This window comes from Protomyctophum parallelum (genome assembly GCF_964188405.1).
Source record: "Protomyctophum parallelum genome assembly, chromosome: 6".
NCBI lineage: Eukaryota > Metazoa > Chordata > Actinopteri > Myctophiformes > Myctophidae > Protomyctophum > Protomyctophum parallelum.
In genome coordinates, this window is record NC_139701.1 from 46159768 (window position 1) to 46179933 (window position 20166).

At 44.6% G+C, this 20166-nt stretch overlaps 1 protein-coding gene across 1 annotated transcript in view; it reads left to right on the top strand.

Annotated features, from left to right (window-relative positions):
- Nucleotides 1–13006, top strand: part of LOC310860556 (GTP-binding protein Di-Ras1-like) — a gene marked incomplete at both ends in the record, with an annotated part of 13211 nt that extends 205 nt beyond the window's left edge. Inside the window, 3 exons of the mRNA XM_083767533.1 lie at nucleotides 3200–3370; nucleotides 4760–4867; nucleotides 12818–13006. Coding sequence (XP_083623659.1) covers nucleotides 3200–3370; nucleotides 4760–4867; nucleotides 12818–13006 — 468 coding nt within the window. The remainder of the gene's footprint in view (nucleotides 1–3199; nucleotides 3371–4759; nucleotides 4868–12817) is intronic.
- Nucleotides 13007–20166: the final 7160 nt, after the last annotated feature.

The window sequence follows — 20166 nt, forward strand, 5'->3', positions numbered from 1 at the left end:
GGTACCTACAGACACCTACAGACACCTACAGACACGTAACTACAGACACCTACAGACACCTACAGACAGGTAACTACAGACACCTACAGACAGGTAACTACAGACACCTACAGACAGGTAACTACAGACACCTACAGACAGACAGACCTGAGACGCTAGAGCCGTAAACATCTTCTCTTATGGGGGGTCCCTGGGTTATCTCTTCAAATGGGGGTCCCTGGGTTATCTCTTCAAATGGGGGTCCCTGGGTTATCTCTTCAAATGGGGGTCCGTGTGGCTAATTAGTGTCAATTTGGGGGTCCTTGACATAAAAAAAAGTTTGGGAACCACTGCTGGTCTATGTCCCTCAAACTTATTTGTAATGGTTTGAGCCTCAATCACCACTCTGATATAACCAGTCCATATTCGAGTCATTTTAATACTGATTCTAGTTAAAAAAAAACAGGCTTGTTTCCATTCCATGCCAGCTTGGAAAATCAATGGCGGACATTGTATTATAAACAAAGTGGAAATGCAATTTTTGGAACTGAAGACTTTAGCCCATTCTGACCTGAAATCAGATTCATACGAGGTTTCCACCGGACACACACTGGTCTGATTAAAAGAGGGAGGAATTATACAAAGCCAGGGTGACACTGATGACATCACAAATACCACCAAATCAGTTGAGCTGTTCTTGAGAGCAATTTCCATATAAAGCCCCTAATCTGTATGATGAGAAATCATGATAGGGTTGATTTAGTCGACTAAAATGTAGTTTGGCGGGCCTTGATGTCGTCGAAAGGCCAAATTTTACACTTGCTGAAAATAGCCGATCTACAAGCTCACATCGCGTCGTTGCTGCGACGCGTTGTGAGCTTGTAGATCGGCTATCTTCAGCATGCAATCAATCAAGCGTAAAACGACTTGTACTGGATCTCTTGTCCACTAGTCCCTTCCTAACATTTTTGTCTAGTTTTTATTTGCTGATGAAAATTGTCAGTATATTTAGTCTTATATTGTTTTAGTCATACTATAGCTTATAGTTTCCAGTTAGTTTTCGTCAGTGGAAAAAAAAGGTAGTCGACGAACATTTTTCGCCATAGTTTTAGTCGACGAAAACGACACTGGGTTTCAGAGCCCAGTGGAGACGACCTTGAAGCAGTGGCTTCTGTGGAATTAACCCATTCTGACCTGAGATCAGATTCACACAAGGTTTCCACTGGACACACACTGGTTCTGATTAACCCATTCTGACCTGAGATCAGATTCACACGAGGTTTCCACTGGACACACACTGGTTCTGATTAACCCATTCTGACCTGAGATCAGATTCATACGAGGTTTCCACTGGACACACACTGGTTCTGATTAACCCATACTGACCTGAGATCAGATTCATACGAGGTTTCCACTGGACACACACTGGTTCTGATTAACCCATTCTGACCTGAGATCAGATTCATACGAGGTTTCCACTGGACACACACTGGTCTGATTAACCCTCTAAGACCTGCATTATAGGGGATTCACACTATGGTCCCGGGTGCGCACTCGGGACCACTTGGCAGATGTTGTGGTAGTGTGAATGATGCGTACCGTTCCCGGGAGCGGATCGCCCAACCGTCCCCGGGACCGCATGGGGGGAGGGTCTCTGGACCGTTGAAGTGTATTCAGATACGGATCGTTCCAATGTGAATGCATGCAGTCGACGAGCCAAGCGTCAACAAAAAAAAACACAGCCTCTGCACGATGCGTAACACCAGCGCATTTCTCAACGCCGCCCTTCTCCTGTTGAATCTGCTTATACGCGCAGCACCGCGCTGATCTTATTTTGCGGACTACACGTGGCTCTTGGGCTTTGCTTGGCACAGTTTCCAAAGTAAAACAAAATAATAATAATGCTAAAGTAGAATCCATAGCAAACTAATACACTGGAGCACAGAACTGACTGACACAGTGAACAGCAGGCAGGCTGACAGTGAAGTAGTATAACGGCAAAAAGCCAAAGAGGCAATGCAATTCATTGTGTCTGGATTTATTTGAGACAATGTCGCACAGTTGATGGTCAGTGTCCGTGCGCGCCAGCCATCAAGCACACCGTCATCAGGAGGATTAAAGTGTGTTATGCAAGTGTACCCGGGTGCGTTGTTGAATCTCGGGCAATGTGAATCATGGCCATCGGGGACCAGGCAACCGTATTCGGAAACGGTTCCAATGAAACGGATTCAGTCCGTCTCAGTGTGAATCCCCTATTAATTTCTACTTGCAAATTTTTTTTTTCAACCTTACTACTACTTTGTACTACTAGGACTAAGACTAAAAAATATGTTGAAAAAAATAAAGAAATAAAGTTTGATGAAAAATTTATAATAATTATAAAATAATTATAAAATAATATAATAAATTAATATTTTTCATTTGGGGGATATCTTTCACAATAATGAATAAAACATGTTCTCTAGACATTCTAACGATCACAAAAAAACATATATTACAATTATTTTACTTACTTTTATTGGGGTTAAGGTCAAAAGTCATAGGTTAATAAAAGTTCAAAATCGCACAGAGTCCAGACATTTTTAATTTGTGTGAATGTCAGCCTCTGTGGGGGGTATTTATATGCAAATATCATGACCAATGTCATTGAAATGGCATTGCAATGAACATCACTGATGACGTTTAGGTGAAAAAAGAACAGAAAATAATAATAATAATTAAGTAATTAATTCAAATATAATTGTTGCTATAAAGCAACGCTGGGTCTTAGAGGCTTAAACGACCTTGAAACAGCCGTCAGTCCTCAGGGCGTTATCCTTATCTTTGACTTTGACTTGTTATCAGAACAGAAGAAAGTCCATTTTAATCAGACCAGTGTGTGCCCAGTGGAAACCTCGTATGAATCTGATCTCAGGTCAGAATGGGTTAATCAGACCAGTGTGTGTCCAGTGGAAACCTCGTGTGAATCTGATCTCAGGTCAGAATGGGTTAGGTTTTCACGGTGATAAGGTTTGGATGTTGTGCCGTTAATTAATAATCTCTCTGTGAGCTTCAGGTACAGTTGTTTGGCCGTGCACGGTCCTAGTGCACGCCCCGTTACCTCCTGACCTATAGCTGACACACCCCTCCCAACGTTGTATTTGGCCATAAATGATGCGTGTGTGTGTCTGTGTGTCTGTGTGTGTGTGTGTGTGTGTGTGTGTGTGCGTGCACGTGGCAGGTCATCAGCTGTGACAACAGCGTGTGCACGCTGCAGATCACAGACACCACCGGCAGCCACCAGTTTCCCGCCATGCAGCAGCTGTCAATCACCAAAGGCCACGCCTTCATCCTGGTCTACTCCGTCACCAGCAGCCAATCACTGGAGGAGCTGAAACCCATCTACCAGCAGGTCTGTCTGTCTGTCTGTCTGTCTGTCTGTCTGTCTGTCTGTCTGTCTGTCTGTCTGTCTGTGAAGCAGCTTTCTGCTTCTAGGGGCCGACGGCGTGGAACAAACTTCCACGGTACCTTCGACAGGCAGCCTCTGTAGTTTAACAAACTCCCACTGTACCTTCGACAGGCAGCCTCTGTAGTTTAACAAACTCCCACTGTACCTTCGACAGGCAGCCTCTGTAGTTTAACAAACTCCCACTGTACCTTCGACAGGCAGCCTCTGTAGTTTAACAAACTCCCACTGTATTTGAGACCGGTGTTTCTCATTGGCTGTATACTGACAACCTATATCGTCCTGATTGGCTGCCTCGTCTCTAGGCAACCGCACACTTTTTTGCCTCTATAGCCGACCTCTTCAGCCATGGGATATAATAATAAGGCAGCAGCTGCTATAATTCATTGATGTCATCAATTCTTCCTTTCTATGTATTTGATGCTTGTGTTGGTCTTATTTCCTGTTAATTCGCTCTGGATTAAGAGCATCTGCCTAAATTGTAAATTGTCGATCAATGGATAGATCGATGGGTATAAACCATAGACTGTAAAAAATATGGACAAAGCGTTCGCCGGGTCTAACATGGACGTAAAATGAAGCCTGTTATTCCTGCACTGTAAATCGCCATCTTTCTAGATCCGTTTGGTACCAGCTGGCCATTGGCTGGCTCCGTTTTGGACCAGCTGGCCATTGGCTGCCCAGACAACGAGGCGGGACTTCCCCCCTTCTTCTCCGTTGGTTTTTATTTTGACTCGAGTGGGAGGGGAATCCCGATCATAGACTGTAACGGTAGCCACGCCCCTCAGAACATACGCGATGTTTTTTTTTCTTTATGGTCATTTTTTTAATTAATGGGACCATAATTTTCCAAAAAGAATATTATGACATTAGAAATGAGACTTTAAACTAGTGACTGGAAGAAGAAAGTATTCATGACCATGTTTATTAAGGTAATACAGTCTAGGTGAAGTTGGGCCAAAATACATGGGCCTCTATGGAGCTATGGGGCTTTTTGGGTCCAGTCCAGCGCCACAACAGGCCATTATATGAACTACCGATTTCAAATGAGGCTTCACGAAATATCTGGCTGACTGCCCCCCTGGTATAAACACTGTCTCCTTCCTCCTCTAGGTGGCGGTATAAACACTGTCTCCTTCCTCCTCTAGGTGGCGGTATAAACACGTTGTCTCCTTCCTCCTCTAGGTGGCGGTATAAACACGTTGTCTCCTTCCGCCTCTAGGTGGCGGTATAAACACGTTGTCTCCTCCCGCCTCTAGGTGGCGGTATAAACACGTTGTCTCCTTGGCCTCTAGGTGGCGGTATAAACATGTTGTCTCCTTCCTCCACCTCTAGGTGGCGTCAATGAAAGGCGGCGTGGAAAACATTCCCATCGTGCTCGTGGGCAACAAGAGTGACGAGTCGTCTCACCGTCAGGTCTCACTGAAGCAGGGAGAGACACAGGTACCTGTCTGTCTGTCTGTCTGTCTGTCTGTCTGTCTGTCTGTCTGTCTGTCTGTCTGTCTGTCTGTCTGTCTGTCTGTCTGTCTGTCTGTCTCTTGACTTGGGACTCGAGTCACAAATTCGATGACTTTTAGACTATAAACAAATACTTGGACTCGACTTGGACTTTAAATAACTTGTGACTTGACTTGAGCTCTTTCAGGACTTTGAGTCCTTTTCAAGTCAACCTCCCAGTACAAACGGACGGGTAGATAAATGAAGAAAATCACCTTAGCGTGAGCATTAGTTAGTGACGAGCAATTATATATGAAGACAGGTTGACAATGGATGAAGTCGGGGGCACGGTGGCACAGTCGGTAGCGCTGTGGCCTCACAGCCAGAAGGTCCTGGGTTTGATTCCCGCTGGGAACGCTGTGGGCGCTGGGGGTGTGTTCTCACCTCCGCGTCATCAGTGCCCATACCCGAGGCTAAAAGGCCTTTGGGTAGTACGGTAGCCTCACATGTTCTCCCCGTGTCCCCTAGGGTAGGTACCCTCACATGTTCTCCCCGTGTCCCCTAGGGTAGGTAACCTCACATGTTCTCTCCGTGTCCCCTAGGGTAGGTACCCTCACATGTTCTCCCCGTGTCCCCTAGGGTAGGTAACCTCACATGTTCTCCCCGTGTCCCCTAGGGTAAGTACCCTCACATGTTCTCTCCGTGTCCCCTAGGGTAGGTACCCTCACATGTTCTCTCGTGTCCCCTAGGGTAGTTACCCTCACATGTTCTCCCCGTGTCCCATAGGGTAGGTACCCTCACATGTTCTCCCCGTGTCCCCTAGGGTAGTTACCAGGGGGGCAGTCAGCCAGATATTTCGTGAAGCCTCATTTGAAATCGGTAGTTCATATAATGGCCTGTTGTGGCGCTGGACTGGACCCAAAAAGCCCCATAGCTCCATAGAGGCCCATGTATTTTGGCCCAACTTCACCTAGACTGTATTACCTTAATAAACATGGTCATGAATACTTTCTTCTTCCAGTCACTAGTTTAAAGTCTCATTTCTAATGTCATAATATTCTTTTTGGAAAATTATGGTCCCATTAATTAAAAAAAATGACCATAAAGTCGCGTATGTTCTGAGGGGCGTGGCTACCGTTACAGTCTATGATCGGGATTCCCCTCCCACTCAAGAGTCTTCTCCTCCCACTCGAGTCAAAATAAAAACCAACGGAGAAGAAGGGGGGAAGTCCCGCCTCGTTGTCTGGGCAGCCAATGACCAGCTGGTACAAAACGGAGCCAGCCAATGGCCAGCTGGTACCAAACGGATCTAGAAAGATGACGACTTACATCAGGAATTAGCATATTATTACAGGCTTCATTTTACGTTCATGTTAGACCCGGGGAACGCTTTGTCCATATTTTTTGCAGTCTATGGTAGTTACCCTCACATGTTCTCCCCGTGTCCCATAGGGTAGGTACCCTCACATGTTCTCCCCGTGTCCCCTAGGGTAGGTACCCTCACAAAAAACATTACAGCAGCAGTAATCCTTGTCTATATATATTTCCCAACCCGCCCCCTAAGGTCTTCCACTGCTGGCCTGCTCGCATTGCCTAAAGAAATGACAGCTAAAAACCACGGTGAAGCAGCTTTCTGCTTCTAGGGGCCGACAGCGTGGAACAAACTCCCACTGTACCTTCGACAGGCAGCTTAATAATATGTAGTTTAACAAACTCCCACTGTACCTTTGACAGGCAGCCTCTGTAGTTTAACAAACTCCCACTGTACCTTTGACAGGCAGCCTCTGTAGTTTAACAAACTCCCACTGTACCTTCGACAGGCAGCCTCTGTACTTTAACAAACTCCCACTGTACCTTCGACAGTACAGCTAAAGACCCACTTCTACACTCTTTCTTTTAATTGATCTTTTAAATTCCTTGTTATTCATGTCCTCACTGTATTGCATTACTGCTATTTGTTAGGTTTCATGCCTTTCTTTTCCATATTTGTTTCTCCATTGCTCTGTAAAGCACTTTGACCTGCTATTCATGTCTTGAAAGGTGCTATACAAATATATTTTTTTATTATTATTATTATTAGTCTCTATACTGCCTCCCCCTGGCCAGCCGGGGCGCCTGATGGAGGGGAAAGGAACTGGTTGGAATAACGTGTTCCTTCCACACGCTACGTCCAACCAGGGAAACTCCCCCCTTGTCAGTTGAAAATAAGCGGCTTGGACTCCTCATGCATAGAAGGAAGCATGATGTCAGTCCGTTGCTCTCCCCAGGTTGGCAGAGGGAGTGTGTAGAGCCCAGGATTACATTAGATAATTTACATAAATAAATGGGTTGCAAAATCGTGGGATAAATTTTAACCACTTCCGTCCGTGGGACTGCTCCACACGTCCTAGGGAACCCAATCGACGTGTCCTCAGTGATATCAGGCGAGAGAAGAATATTCTGATTTTTTTTCCTTTTTTAATTTTTGACTGAGACTCTCAGGCACCCGTCAGGCACCCTAAATAATATAGTAGTTTTTTATCAAGATCTGATCAATGTCACCGCATGGTCCACACACTACAAATTAAGGGGAAAATAGAAAACCTTTTTTTCCTTTTTTTTAAGAGCAAAATTGCAAAAAGGGCAGGGTGCGCTCTAGCACCCCCTAGTGTCTATCTGTGCACGCCACTAAGCTTAGCGTTGGATTAGCCGTTAGCGCGGCATAAAGAACGCCTCGCCTCTCCTAATCCAGGGCGCTCTCCGTGCTTTTGATCTGACGGATATAAACAACGCGCTACATTTCTGACTTCAAAATCTCCTTCAAAATATGAACGCTTTGGAGCTTCTATAGCGATATAATAGACTCGAGCCCAAAGTAAAGCTAACAGAATATTTATCCGGTTTGTTTTCGTGAAGGCGCCCCGTTAGCATCTCTGAGGACCCCCTAGTCAGTGGGACGCGGACCCCCTGTTGAGTTCCCACCTGACGTTGTGTGGGAGTCTAGACTGCTCCAGACCGTACTGAATAACTGCTAGCTTACATAATGTCTTGAGGCTAGGACTGAAGTCTAGGACATACAGGTCATCAGAGGATTTGTAATTTCCAATTCCATCCATCGTTTTGGCTCCTCCAAAGTGGACGATACGATCTCCCACCATGCAACAGCACATGCTGTGTGTCGGAGGCGGTCCTTTCCCCTTGGCTTTAACCTTCTTCCAGGAGAAGGTCTCTGGACTGAATTTCCACACATCATCAAAGTCCTGGTTACCGTAGCGACCACCACATATGTACAGCTCTCCATTGTAGGTAAAGGCTGAATGATCCTCACGTCCTCCTGGTAGAAGCTGTGTAGAAGGTGTGTCCAGCCAGAGGTTGGTCTCTGTGTCAAACACTCTGATGGTGTTGTAGCACTGATCCCACCACCAGCCTCCAAATACAAACATCTTTGTCCCGATGATGGTAGCAGAATGAAATTCTGTAACAGGAGGTGGAGTTCCTCTGGTGTTAATTAAAGTCCAGACCATTGTGGTGGTGTCCAACTTGTAGATGTTGTTAGTGCTTGTTAGTCTACTATGGACCCGTCCTCCATGAATATACATGACCTTCCCCAAAACACAGGCTGAGTGGTTCCTCCTCCCCTCTGGAACGGTCCCAGAAACCTGTGGTTTGAACCATGTGTGGGCGTCGACATCAAATGCATAAAGCACATTGCAGTAAGGATAACCTCCCCAGAGGTAGACAGTGTCTTCAATCAGCACAGCTGTGTGGCCGTAGCGCCTGGAGGGAACCTCAAGGTGAGGTTCTCCTGTTCCAGGGGTCACTGGGGTCAATTTCCTCCAGAGTAAAGTCAGTGTGTTGAAGACCTGCACACCAATCTGATCCTCGTTGTTCTCGTCAATGTTCCTTCTAAAGTAGTACAGCTGGTGTCTCACCGCTACAGCAACACCACCTTCCTTTGGTGATCCTTTCTGAAGCAACGTCCAGGAAAACATCTTTAACACAGTTAATGGTGGATTGAAGTAAACCTGTTGGTTTCCTGCTCTGTAGAAGAACCAGGAGGAGAGCCAAAGTAGTTTGCTTGTAGATTCTAGAGCTCTTTGAGTCTTGGTCTAAAGAGTCTTGAAGAGAACAGTCTTGAAGAGAACAGTCTTGAAGATAACAGTCTTGAAGATAACCGTCTTGAAGATACAGTCTTGAAGATAACAGTCTTGAAGATAACAGTCTTGAAGAGAACAGTCTTGAAGAGAACAGTCTTGAAGAGAACAGTCTTGAAGATAACAGTCTTGAAGATACAGTCTTGAAGATAACAGTCTTGAATATAACAGTCTTGAAGATAACAGTCTTGAAGATAACAGCCTTGAAGATGGCAGCCTTGAAGATAACAGTCTTGAAGATAACAATCTTGAAGATAACAGTCTTGAAGATAACAGCCTTGAAGATAACAGTCTTGAAGATAACAGTCTTGAAGATAACAGTCTTGAAGCTAACAGTCCTGTAGAGATCAGTGTTGAAGGATGAAGTCTTGGAGAAGTTGATTCAAACTGACATCTCTCTGAGGCTGCAGTGCTTTTTATCATGCTGGATTGATGATGTCATAGCGGTGAGGTCACATGAGGTATAAGTATGACATCAGGGACCCCATTTTTGGGCATGGCATTTGGGTTGAGTGCTTGTAGATCATTTGGGTTGAGTGCTTGTAGATCATTTGGGTTGAGTGCTTGTAGATCATTTGGGTTGAGTGCTTGTAGATCATTTGGGTTGAGTGCTTGTAGATCAGCTATCTTCGGTGCGCAACCTTGCAGTCTAGCTACTGAGGAGGACGTGGCGTACGGAAAGGATCACTACACAGAGGACCAGCGCTCATCGTCACACAGACTCACAGAATGAGTGGACGATAATATTACCAGAAACACGTAAATAGTAAATTGCCCCGAATGACCATAACAGGTCTGTAACTCTGAGAGTGTTCAAATGGAACCAAATGGACCCTTATGGGTCCATTTGGTCTCTGGGGCTAATTAGTGTCAATTTGGGGGTCGGTCCTTGACATGAAAACGTTTGGGAACCACTGTCTTAAACATGTGTTATCTAATTGATGGAATGTCTTAGAATATTCTTTGATTATTTCTTGCAATTTCTGAGAAATAACAATTCATGAAAATTATAGCTTGTTTTTAACATAATGTCCGCGACCCACAAATGGGTCCCGACCCACTGTTTGGGGATCGGTGGCCTCTTTCTTTTTGGTCTTGTTTTCATGTAGACCCGGATTGCTTATTTCTCTCTCACAATCTGGCAACACTGATAGGGACCCGCATAGCAGATTTGTGTTCTTAAAATGTTATTGTCTTTTTTTTATGTCCAATGAATTTATATTTAGTTCATAAAGTTAAAATAACTATATCTAAATGCATTTGAAATTAAATAAAAAGGTTACTTTTCAGGATTCCAATTTAAAAATAGCATAGCAAGCATAGCAAGTATAACAAAAATAGCTGATCAGCTATTTTTTGCTATGAAATATATACCATGTGGCCCCCAAAGTCGCCTATACCCCTGATCTAGTAGCCTGGCTAATAAGCCAGACCGAATCAGCCGTTGGCAAAAATAAATTGCCTGCCGGCGGATTACGGTCTGGAGAGGCTCAATCGTACGCCCATTTCCTACACCAGAGAAATGGGGCGGCCAATCGGGACAGGGTATGCAATATGGGCGGGCTTTGGTATACAGTGACGTTCAACGCTTGAGACCTTTGACTGACAGTAGCTCTGACCAATTGCGTCAAAGATGTTTGAATGTTGAATGTTTGAACCCGCCCCTTCCCGGGAAACAAGATCCATACACAGCATCTCCAGACTCAAATACCTACTGATCTAGATCTTTGTGTCTCCAACAGGCCTCGGTGTGGAGGTGTCCTACTGCTCTAGATCTTTGTGTCTCCAACAGGCCTCAGTGTGGAGGTGTCCTACTGTTCTAGATCTTTGTGTCTCCAACAGGCCTCAGTGTGGAGGTGTCCTACTGTTCTAGATCTTTGTGTCTCCAACAGGCCTCAGTGTAGAGGTGTCCCTACTGATCTAGATATTTGTGTCTCCAACAGGCCTCAGTGTGGAGGTGTCCCTACTGATCTAGATCTTTGTGTCTCCAACAGGCCTCAGTGTGGAGGTGTCCTACTGATCTAGATCTTTGTGTCTCCAACAGGCCTCAGTGTGGAGGTGTCCTACTGATCTAGATATTTGTGTCTCCAACAGGCCTCAGTGTGGAGGTGTCCTACTGTTCTAGATCTTTGTGTCTCCAACAGGCCTCAGTGTGGAGGTGTCCTACTGATCTAGATATTTGTGTCTCCAACAGGCCTCAGTGTGGAGGTGTCCCTACTGATCTAGATCTTTGTGTCTCCAACAGGCCTCAGTGTGGAGGTGTCCTACTGATCTAGATCTTTGTGTCTCCAACAGGCCTCAGTGTGGAGGTGTCCCTACTGATCTAGATCTTTGTGTCTCCAACAGGCCTCAGTGTGGAGGTGTCCCTACTGATCTAGATCTTTGTGTCTCCAACAGGCCTCAGTGTGGAGGTGTCCCTACTGATCTAGATCTTTGTGTCTCCAACAGGCCTCAGTGTGGAGGTGTCCCTACTGATCTAGATCTTTGTGTCTCCAACAGGCCTCGGTGTGGAGGTGTCCTATACTGATCTAGATCTTTGTGTCTCCAACAGGCCTCGGTGTGGAGGTGTCCTATAGACCGATTCCGTAGCGGGTCTCATGGTCGCAGCCTACGTATTTCCTGTAGGCGGACTCGACGTAGCTGCGGGGGTAAAACCCTCACCAGGCGCATCTCTTCCACTACAGTGAACGGCAGAGTGACTGATGTTAGTTTGCCTCAAACTTTACTCTTTTACCTGCTTTTTTACAAACACTAACATTACAAAGATGCCCAGAACATCGAGATGAACCTGTGTAGTTTATGGCTGCTCCAACAGTAGTGGCAACATAAAAAATTAATAAAAACGGAATGTCTAATATCCACCGCGGTGGCGGGGACCAGAGCCATTGAGTAATGGTTGAGACGAAGCAGTGAAAGATACATAACGCCAGTCTTACCCAATACCAAATATTTCAGTTTTATTAACACAAGGCTGCTGTACTTTATACCTCATACTTTAAATGCTTAGTATGAGGTATAAAATACAGCCTTGTGTTCATAAAACAGAACGATTGGGTATTGGGTAAGACTGAAATTATGTATCTTTCAGGACCTTTCACTGCTTTGTCTCAACCATTACTCAATGGCTCTGGTCTCAGCCACCACGGTGGATATTTTGACATTCCGTATTTATTTATTTTGTATGTTGCCACTACTGTTGGAGCAGCCATAAACTACACAGGTTCATCTCGATGTTCTGGGCATCTTTGTAATGTTAGTGTTAGTAAAAAAGCAGGTAAAAGAGTAAAGTTTGAGGCAAACTAACATCAGTCACTCTGCCGTTCACTGTAGTGGAAGAGATGCGCCTGGTGAGGGTTTTACCCCCGCAGCTACGTCGAGTCCACCTACAGGAAATACGTAGACTGCGACCATGAGAGCCGCTACGGAATCGGTCTATACTGATCTAGATCTTTGTGTCTCCAACAGGCCTCGGTGTGGAAGTGTCCTACTGATCTAGATCTTTGTGTCTCCAACAGGCCTCGGTGTGGAGTTGTCCTATACTGATCTAGATCTTTCTGTCTCCAACAGGCCTCGGTGTGGAGGTGTCCTACTGATCTAGATATTTGTGTCTCCAACAGGCCTCGGTGTGGAGGTGTCCTATACTGATCTAGATCTTTGTGTCTCCAACAGGCCTCGGTGTGGAGTTGTCCTATACTGATCTAGATCTTTCTGTCTCCAACAGGCCTCGGTGTGGAGGTGTCCTACTGATCTAGATATTTGTGTCTCCAACAGGCCTCGGTGTGGAGGTGTCCTATACTGATCTAGATCTTTGTGTCTCCTACAGGCCTCGGTGTGGAGGTGTCCCTTCATGGAGACCTCGGCCAAGAACAACGTCAACGTGAAGGAGGTCTTCCAGGAGCTCCTGGCGCTCGACAAGAGACGCCACATGAGTCTCAACGTCTCGGACGCCATGAAGCGCTCGGCCAAGCAGAAACGCACCGACAAGCTGAAGGGGAAATGCACCATCATGTAGGAGAGGAGAGGAGAGGAGAGGAGAGGAGAGGAGAGGAGAGGAGAGGAGAGGAGAGGAGAGGAGAGGAGAGGAGAGGAGAGGAGAGGGGAGGACTGTATTTAAAGGGACATTTCGCTCACAATTCCTCTGCATAGTTTTCTGTCACTTCAAAGGAAATTACTTCTACTGTAGAACATGCAGGTTACCTGCCGTTCACACGATGCTTGGTTGTAAAGATGTGATGCTGTGTTTGAAATGTTACACAAACGCTTCAGTCGCTATTTGTACTGCCGGAAGTTTCCAGGAAGAAATGTCTTCATTAATAGGAACAATCCCTTGAGATTAACCATTTCGTTTTCAAGGGGGTCCGCAATTCACAAAATACACTTCATACGTAGACATTTTTTTTTACAAACAATTCAACCAGACAAAACAAAACAAGACAAAACAATACAATTCCTAGATAAACAAGAAACAAACAACAAAACAAAAACTGCAACAAGACAACATTTCACATAACATGGACATAACGTAGACATAACACATGGATCATTGCATCATGGATCTGCTACAGTGATGATTAGTGAAAACATGAACAGGTAGTCTCTTAAGATGAGAGGACAGCACAGTTTTAAACAAATGAAAAGATGTTATTGAACGAATATGGACAGGTAGATTGTTAAGACAATCTGATTGGTTGAAATCTATAGCCCGTGCTTCAAACAAGCACGATGGCACACCTATAATCAAAACATAACAATCAGCTGTACTACCAGGTCTCGCACTAGACTAGAGCATATCCGGCTGAATGGCGGATATAGGCTAGCAGTTTGCATCATGCAAACTGCGAATGCAAGATTTGCGCACATAATGGTTAAATCTGGAATTTAAAGAAATCACACCCGTGTGAAGCGAGGGGCGCTCTTATCATCGTACATGTTCCATTCATTGTCAATGGAATTTGTGTGTAGGAATAAAGAATAGCCGATTTGCTCCACATATCCACATAATGTGGATACGTGGATATGTGAATTCTCCATTCATTGTCAATGGGACAGAAATCTACACTACAGCTAGGAGGTGCTAACCTGACACCGCCCAGATGGTGGCAGTAGTGAGTTCCTCCTCCTGCTTCCATTAGCTAAATACTGAACTCAATACTGCCACCAGCTGGTGGCGTCAGGTTAAACGAGGGGCTCGCACCCCTCAAAAAATATGAATTTCTATTGAATATCTTACTTGCAATTAAATTGAGTTGACATGCTTTTTTTTTTTTTTTTTAAGGGTAACTGTTGTATGGCAATATCACACTGGAGGGTGTGCTTTACCGAGGTTTGCGAAACTCTGCTAAATCCTCGTCCCTGACCGCATCACTGCCGTGCCGATAATCGCAGTAAAACACACCCTCTCGTATTGCTTAATTGAAACATGTTTGTACTTAGTAGTACCGGTATATCACGCAGTGAGGCTTTAACGTCGTCCTGTGGTTTTAAAACCTGTAAGTTTCACCTGTAACTGTAACTCCTGGGATTTGAACAGGTCATCAGATCAGACAGATATTTTGTGAAGCCACTGAGGAAATCGGGATTTCCTGAAAGTTCATATAATGGCCTGTTGTGGCGCTGTCATTGGGCCCAAAAAAACCCATAGCTCCATAGAGGTCCATGTATTTGGGCCCAACTTCACCTAGACTGTATTACCTTAATAAACATGGTCATGAATACTTTCTGCTTCCAGTCACTAGTTTAAAGTCTCATTTCTAATGTCATAATATTCTTTTTGGAAAGTTATGGTCCCATTTATAAATAAAATTACCATAAAGTCGCGCATGTTCTGAGGGGCGTGGCTACCGTTACAGTCTATGAACGGGATCCCCCACCCACTCGAGTCAAAATAAAAAACAACTAAGAAGAAGGGGGGAAGTCCCGCCTCGTTGTCTGGGCCAGCCAATGGGCCAGCTGGGCAAACGGATCTAGAAATATGGCGACTTACAATTCAAGGACTGACAGGCTTCATTTTACGTTCATGTTAGACCAGGGGAACGCTTTGTCCATATTTTTTACAGTCTATGGATTTGAACCACCGGACTCAGTGATGTAATGCTTTGGGGGGCGGGACTCGGTGATATAATGCTTTGGGGGCGGGACTCGGTGATGTAATGCTTTAGGGGGCGGGACTCGGTGATGTAATGCTTCAGGGGGCGGGACTCAGTGATGTAATGCTTCAGGGGGCGGGACTCGGTGATGTAATGCTTTGGGGGCGGGACTCGGTGATGTAATGCTTCAGGGGGCGGGACTCAGTGATGTAATGCTTCAGGGGGCGGGACTCGGTGATGTAATGCTTTGGGGGCGGGACTCGGTGATGTAATGCTTTAGGGGGCTGGACTCGGTGATGTAATGCTTTAGGGGCGGGACTCGGTGATGTAATGCTTTAGGGGCCGGACTCGGTGATGTAATGCTTTGGGGGCGGGACTCGGTGATGTAACTGTACATAAGGTTTATAAATAAATAAAGATTGTTCAGTGTTTTATGTTCCTACATCAGTCGATCTAAGGTTACAGGCAGAATGGCGACCGGGCATGACTAAACCATTCTGACCTGAGATCAGATTCATACGAGGTTTCCACTGGACACACACTGGTCTGATTAACCCATTCTGACCTGAGATCAGATTCATACGAGGTTTCCACTGGACACACACTGGTCTGATGAACCCATTCTGACCTGAGATCAGATTCATACAAGGTTTCCACTGGACACACACTGGTCTGATTAACCCATTCTGACCTGAGATCAGATTCTAAAAATGTCAGTCGTTCTTCGATTTTTCAAAAATAGCAGACCTACAAGCTCGTAGCGCGGCACTCGGTGGTGCGCTATGAGCTTGTAGATCTGTTATTTTTCAATAGCTAAAGCATAACATGATGGTAACACCAAAATGGGTTCCCGTTCAGAATGGGTTAATATCTCTGCTGTCGGAAAGAAAGAAATCTACTAACTCCAAAATGTTAAATGACCACTTTTCAAATATCTTCATATACTTGGTCCGCTAATTAATTTTCATGATAAAATGCCACATTTCTGTGTCTCATAGGAGGGCTGTGGGCAGTTCAGAAACCAGTCTGTGTCTCATAGGATGGCTGTGGGCAGTTCAGAAACCAGTCTGTGTCTCATAGGATGGCTGTGGGCAGTTCAGAAACCAGTCTGTGTCTCATAGGATCGCTGTGGGCAGTTCAGAAACCGGTCTGTGTCTCATAGGAGGGCTGTGGGCAGTTCAGAAACCAGTCTGTGTCTCATAGGAGGGCTGTGGGCGGTTCAGAAACCAGTCTGTGTCTCATAGGAGGGCTGTGGGCAGTTCAGAAACCAGTCTGTGTCTCATAGGATGGCTGTGGGCAGTTCAGAAACCAGTCTGTGTCTCATAGGAGGGCTGTGGGCAGTTCAGAAACCAGTCTGTGTCTCATAGGAGGGCTGTGGGCAGTTCAGAAACCAGTCTGTGTCTCATAGGAGGGCTGTGGGCAGTTCAGAAACCAGTCTGTGTCTCATAGGAGGGCTGTGGGCGGTTCAGAAACCATGAGACACAACATAAATTGGGGTCCCAGAGATAAATGCCATTAAACGGGGGTCCGTAGACTAATGCATGTCAAACTGGGGGGTCCATGAAATTAAACGGGTTGAGAATCACTGCTAGAGCCGTAAAAATCTTCTCTTATGGGGGTCCCTGGCATATGTTTTCAAATGGGGGGTCTCTGGGGCTAATTAGTGTCAATTTGGGGGTCCTTGACATGAAAACGTTTGGGAACCACTGTCTTAAACATGTGTTATCTAATTGATGGAATGTCTTAGAATATTCTTTGATTATTTCTTGCAATTTCTGAAAAATAACAATTCATGGAAATTATCGCTTGTTTTTAACATAATGTCCGCGACCCACAAATGGGTCCCGACCCACTGTTTGGCAGTGTTGTTTTTGGCATCAAATTTCTATTTTAGTTTTAGTCTTTGTCTTTTGAATGGATTTCATTTAGTTTTAGTCACATTTTAGTCACCTGGAATGTCTTAGTGTTAGTCTAGTCTTAGTCGACTAAATGTCATAAGATTTTAGTCGACTAAATCTACAGGTGATTTAGTCGACTAAAATGTATTTTGGCGGGCCTTGATGCCGTCGTAATGACTGTTTTTACACTTGCTGATCGGCTATTTTCAGTATATTTAGTCTTAGTTTTAGTCATCGTAGCTTAGTTTTCATTTAGTTACCATTTAGTTTTGTCAGTGGAAAAAGGTAGTCGACGAACATTTTTCGTCTTAGTTTTAGTCGACGAAAACAACACTGCTGTTTGGGAACCGGTGGCCTCTTTCTTTTGGTCTTGTTTTCATATAGACCCGGATTGCTTATTTCTCTCTCACAATCTGGCAACACTGATAGGGACCCGCATAGCAGATTTGTGTTCTTAAAAATTTTTCAATGTTTTTTCAACATTAGTCAAAAAATATAATAATACAAAAAAAAAGAAAATCTGCTATTTTCTGTTGGTCCTGTTTTCCATCTTAGACCCAGGTTGCTTATCTCTCTCACACAAACCTGGCAACAACCATCTAGACCCGGGTTGCTTATCTCTCTCACACAACCTGGCAACAACCATCTAGACCCGGGTTGCTTATCTCTCTCACACAACCTGGCAACAACCATCTAGACCCGGGTTGCTTATCTCTCTCACACAACCTGGCAACAACCGCTCGTTGCGTTGCCTTGGACCTAGTGACGTCATTGACCCGCGCCGGCCGGGAGAAGAGAGTCGCACAACAGACAGACAGAGAGCTAACCGGAGCTAATCCATCCCGATAGCGTTTAAATCGAGTTTTATGCTGTTTTTATTAGTTCCATCTGGTTGTTAAACATGTCGTCCATGAAGACGTTGAGGTGTTTGATCAGCCAGAGGCTGTGTGAGGCTGCAGAGGACATCTTTATCCTGGTGGAGAGGATTATCACCGAGTATGGAGACTCACAGCACTCTAAAGGTAAATAACTCCATGGTACTAACCTTTATAAATGCATCTTTATGATGGTGGAGAGGATTATCACCGAGTATGGAGACTCACAGCACTCTAAAGGTTGGTTCACAACTTATAACTCCATTTATAAATGCATCTTTATCCTGGTGGAGAGGGTTTAGTCCCTTTCGGGACCCTCTGGTACCTCTTCTGAGTTTTGGACGGTCGAAATAAAGGGCTTAAGAAAGAGGGGCTTAAGAGAGGATTGTGAGCGAGTATGAGGACCTGGGTTTACAAAGAACACCACCCACACTATGGTTACAAAGCTTATAAAACTATAACTCTGATTATGTTACAAACTAGTGTCTGTATCAAGTGTACGGCTGGACATGCAGCGCATGTAAACAGAGCTGTTATGATGAATTGAACATGGTGGACCCTCTTGTAAACGAGTGTATAGTGCTTTATTGGGTCGTCCACTCACAGTTGACAGTTTTTATATTGAGTTGTGTTTGAAATGTACTGTAATAAATACTTTCAAATCAATCTTTAAACGAGCCCAATCTATCCCAATCTATCGTGCCGAACCGGGCTGACCCGTAGGGTCCCTGTGCGGTGATGTGTTTTCGTATGGAAATGATAGAACGCAGACATAAATACCTTTGGTAACGTCCTTTCTGCGCTGTTTGAGGGCTTCTGTTCGTTTGAGTGATTCTGAATGTGTGAACTATAAGGACCTATAAATACCGCTGCGAATTATCCTGTGCCGCGGAAGCCGTTAAGTATTTTTAATCTTTGTTTGACCGATTTGGAAGCTTTGATTCCTCTCTTCCTGCCTTGTTCATTGACATCCCCTAGGCCACTGGCCCAATAGCTAATTGGTCCCTGCCCAGCCAGGGGCACAGGCAGTCAGCCACACACATAGCGCTCTATGTAGTCTAGTTGCCCCATTGTGAACCCGGACATGTTGACTTACACCAACGTTTTATGTTATAAATGTTTAGTAGGCCTGGGTCCCCCAGCATGTAGAAACTGATGTTATAAATGTCGAGTAGGGGTCCCCAGCATGTAGAAACTGATGTTATAAATGTTTAGTATGGGTCCCCAGCATGTAGAAACTGATGTTATAAATGTTTAGTATGGGTCCCCAGCATGTAGAAACTGATGTTATAAATGTTTAGTATGGGTCCCCAGCATGTATAAACTGATGTTATAAATGTTTAGTATGGGTCCCCCAGCATGTAGAAACTGATGTTATAAATGTTTAGTATGGGTCCCCAGCATGTATAAACTGATGTTATAAATGTTGAGTAGGGGTCCCCAGCATGTAGAAACTGATGTTATAAATGTTTAGTATGGGTTTATAACATCAGTTTCTACATGCTGGGGACCCCTACTCAACATTTATAACATCAGTTTCTCCATGCTGGGGACCCATACTAAACATTTCTAACATCAGTTTCTACATGCTGGGGACCCATACTAAACATTTATAACATCAGTTTCTACATGCTGGGGACCCATACTAAACATTTATAACATCAGTTTATACATGCTGGGGGACTCATACTAAACATTTATAACATCAGTTTCTACATGCTGGGGGACCCATACTAAACATTTATAACATCAGTTTCTACATGCTGGGGGACTCATACTAAACATTTATAACATCAGTTTCTACATGCTGGGGGATCCATACTAAACATTTATAACATAAAACGTTGGTGTAAGTCAACATGTCCGGGTTCACAATGGGGCTCTATGGGCTAGCTACTAGACTAGTAGGAGTGGTTGCACCACTCAAAAATCCCATAGACTTGGCTGGCATGTGATGTAATCGTCAAAAGCCATGCATTGGTCTGGAGGACCAAACCACATAGACGGTTGCGTCCAGTGTTGATTTTGGCAGCAATTTTTTATTTTAGTTTTAGTCTTTTGAATAGTTTTCCTTTAGTTTTAGTCACATTTTAGTCACCAGGAATGTCTTAGTGTTAGTTTAGTTTTAGTCAATGTCATGTGATTTTAGTCGACTAAATCTACATGTGATTTAGTCGACTATAATGTGTTTTGGTGGGCATTGATGCCGTCGTAATGAGTGTTTTTACACTTGCTGAAAATAGCTGATCTACAAGCTCACAACGCGTCGCAATCACATGGTCGCAATGCAACCAAGAGTAAAATTACTTATAC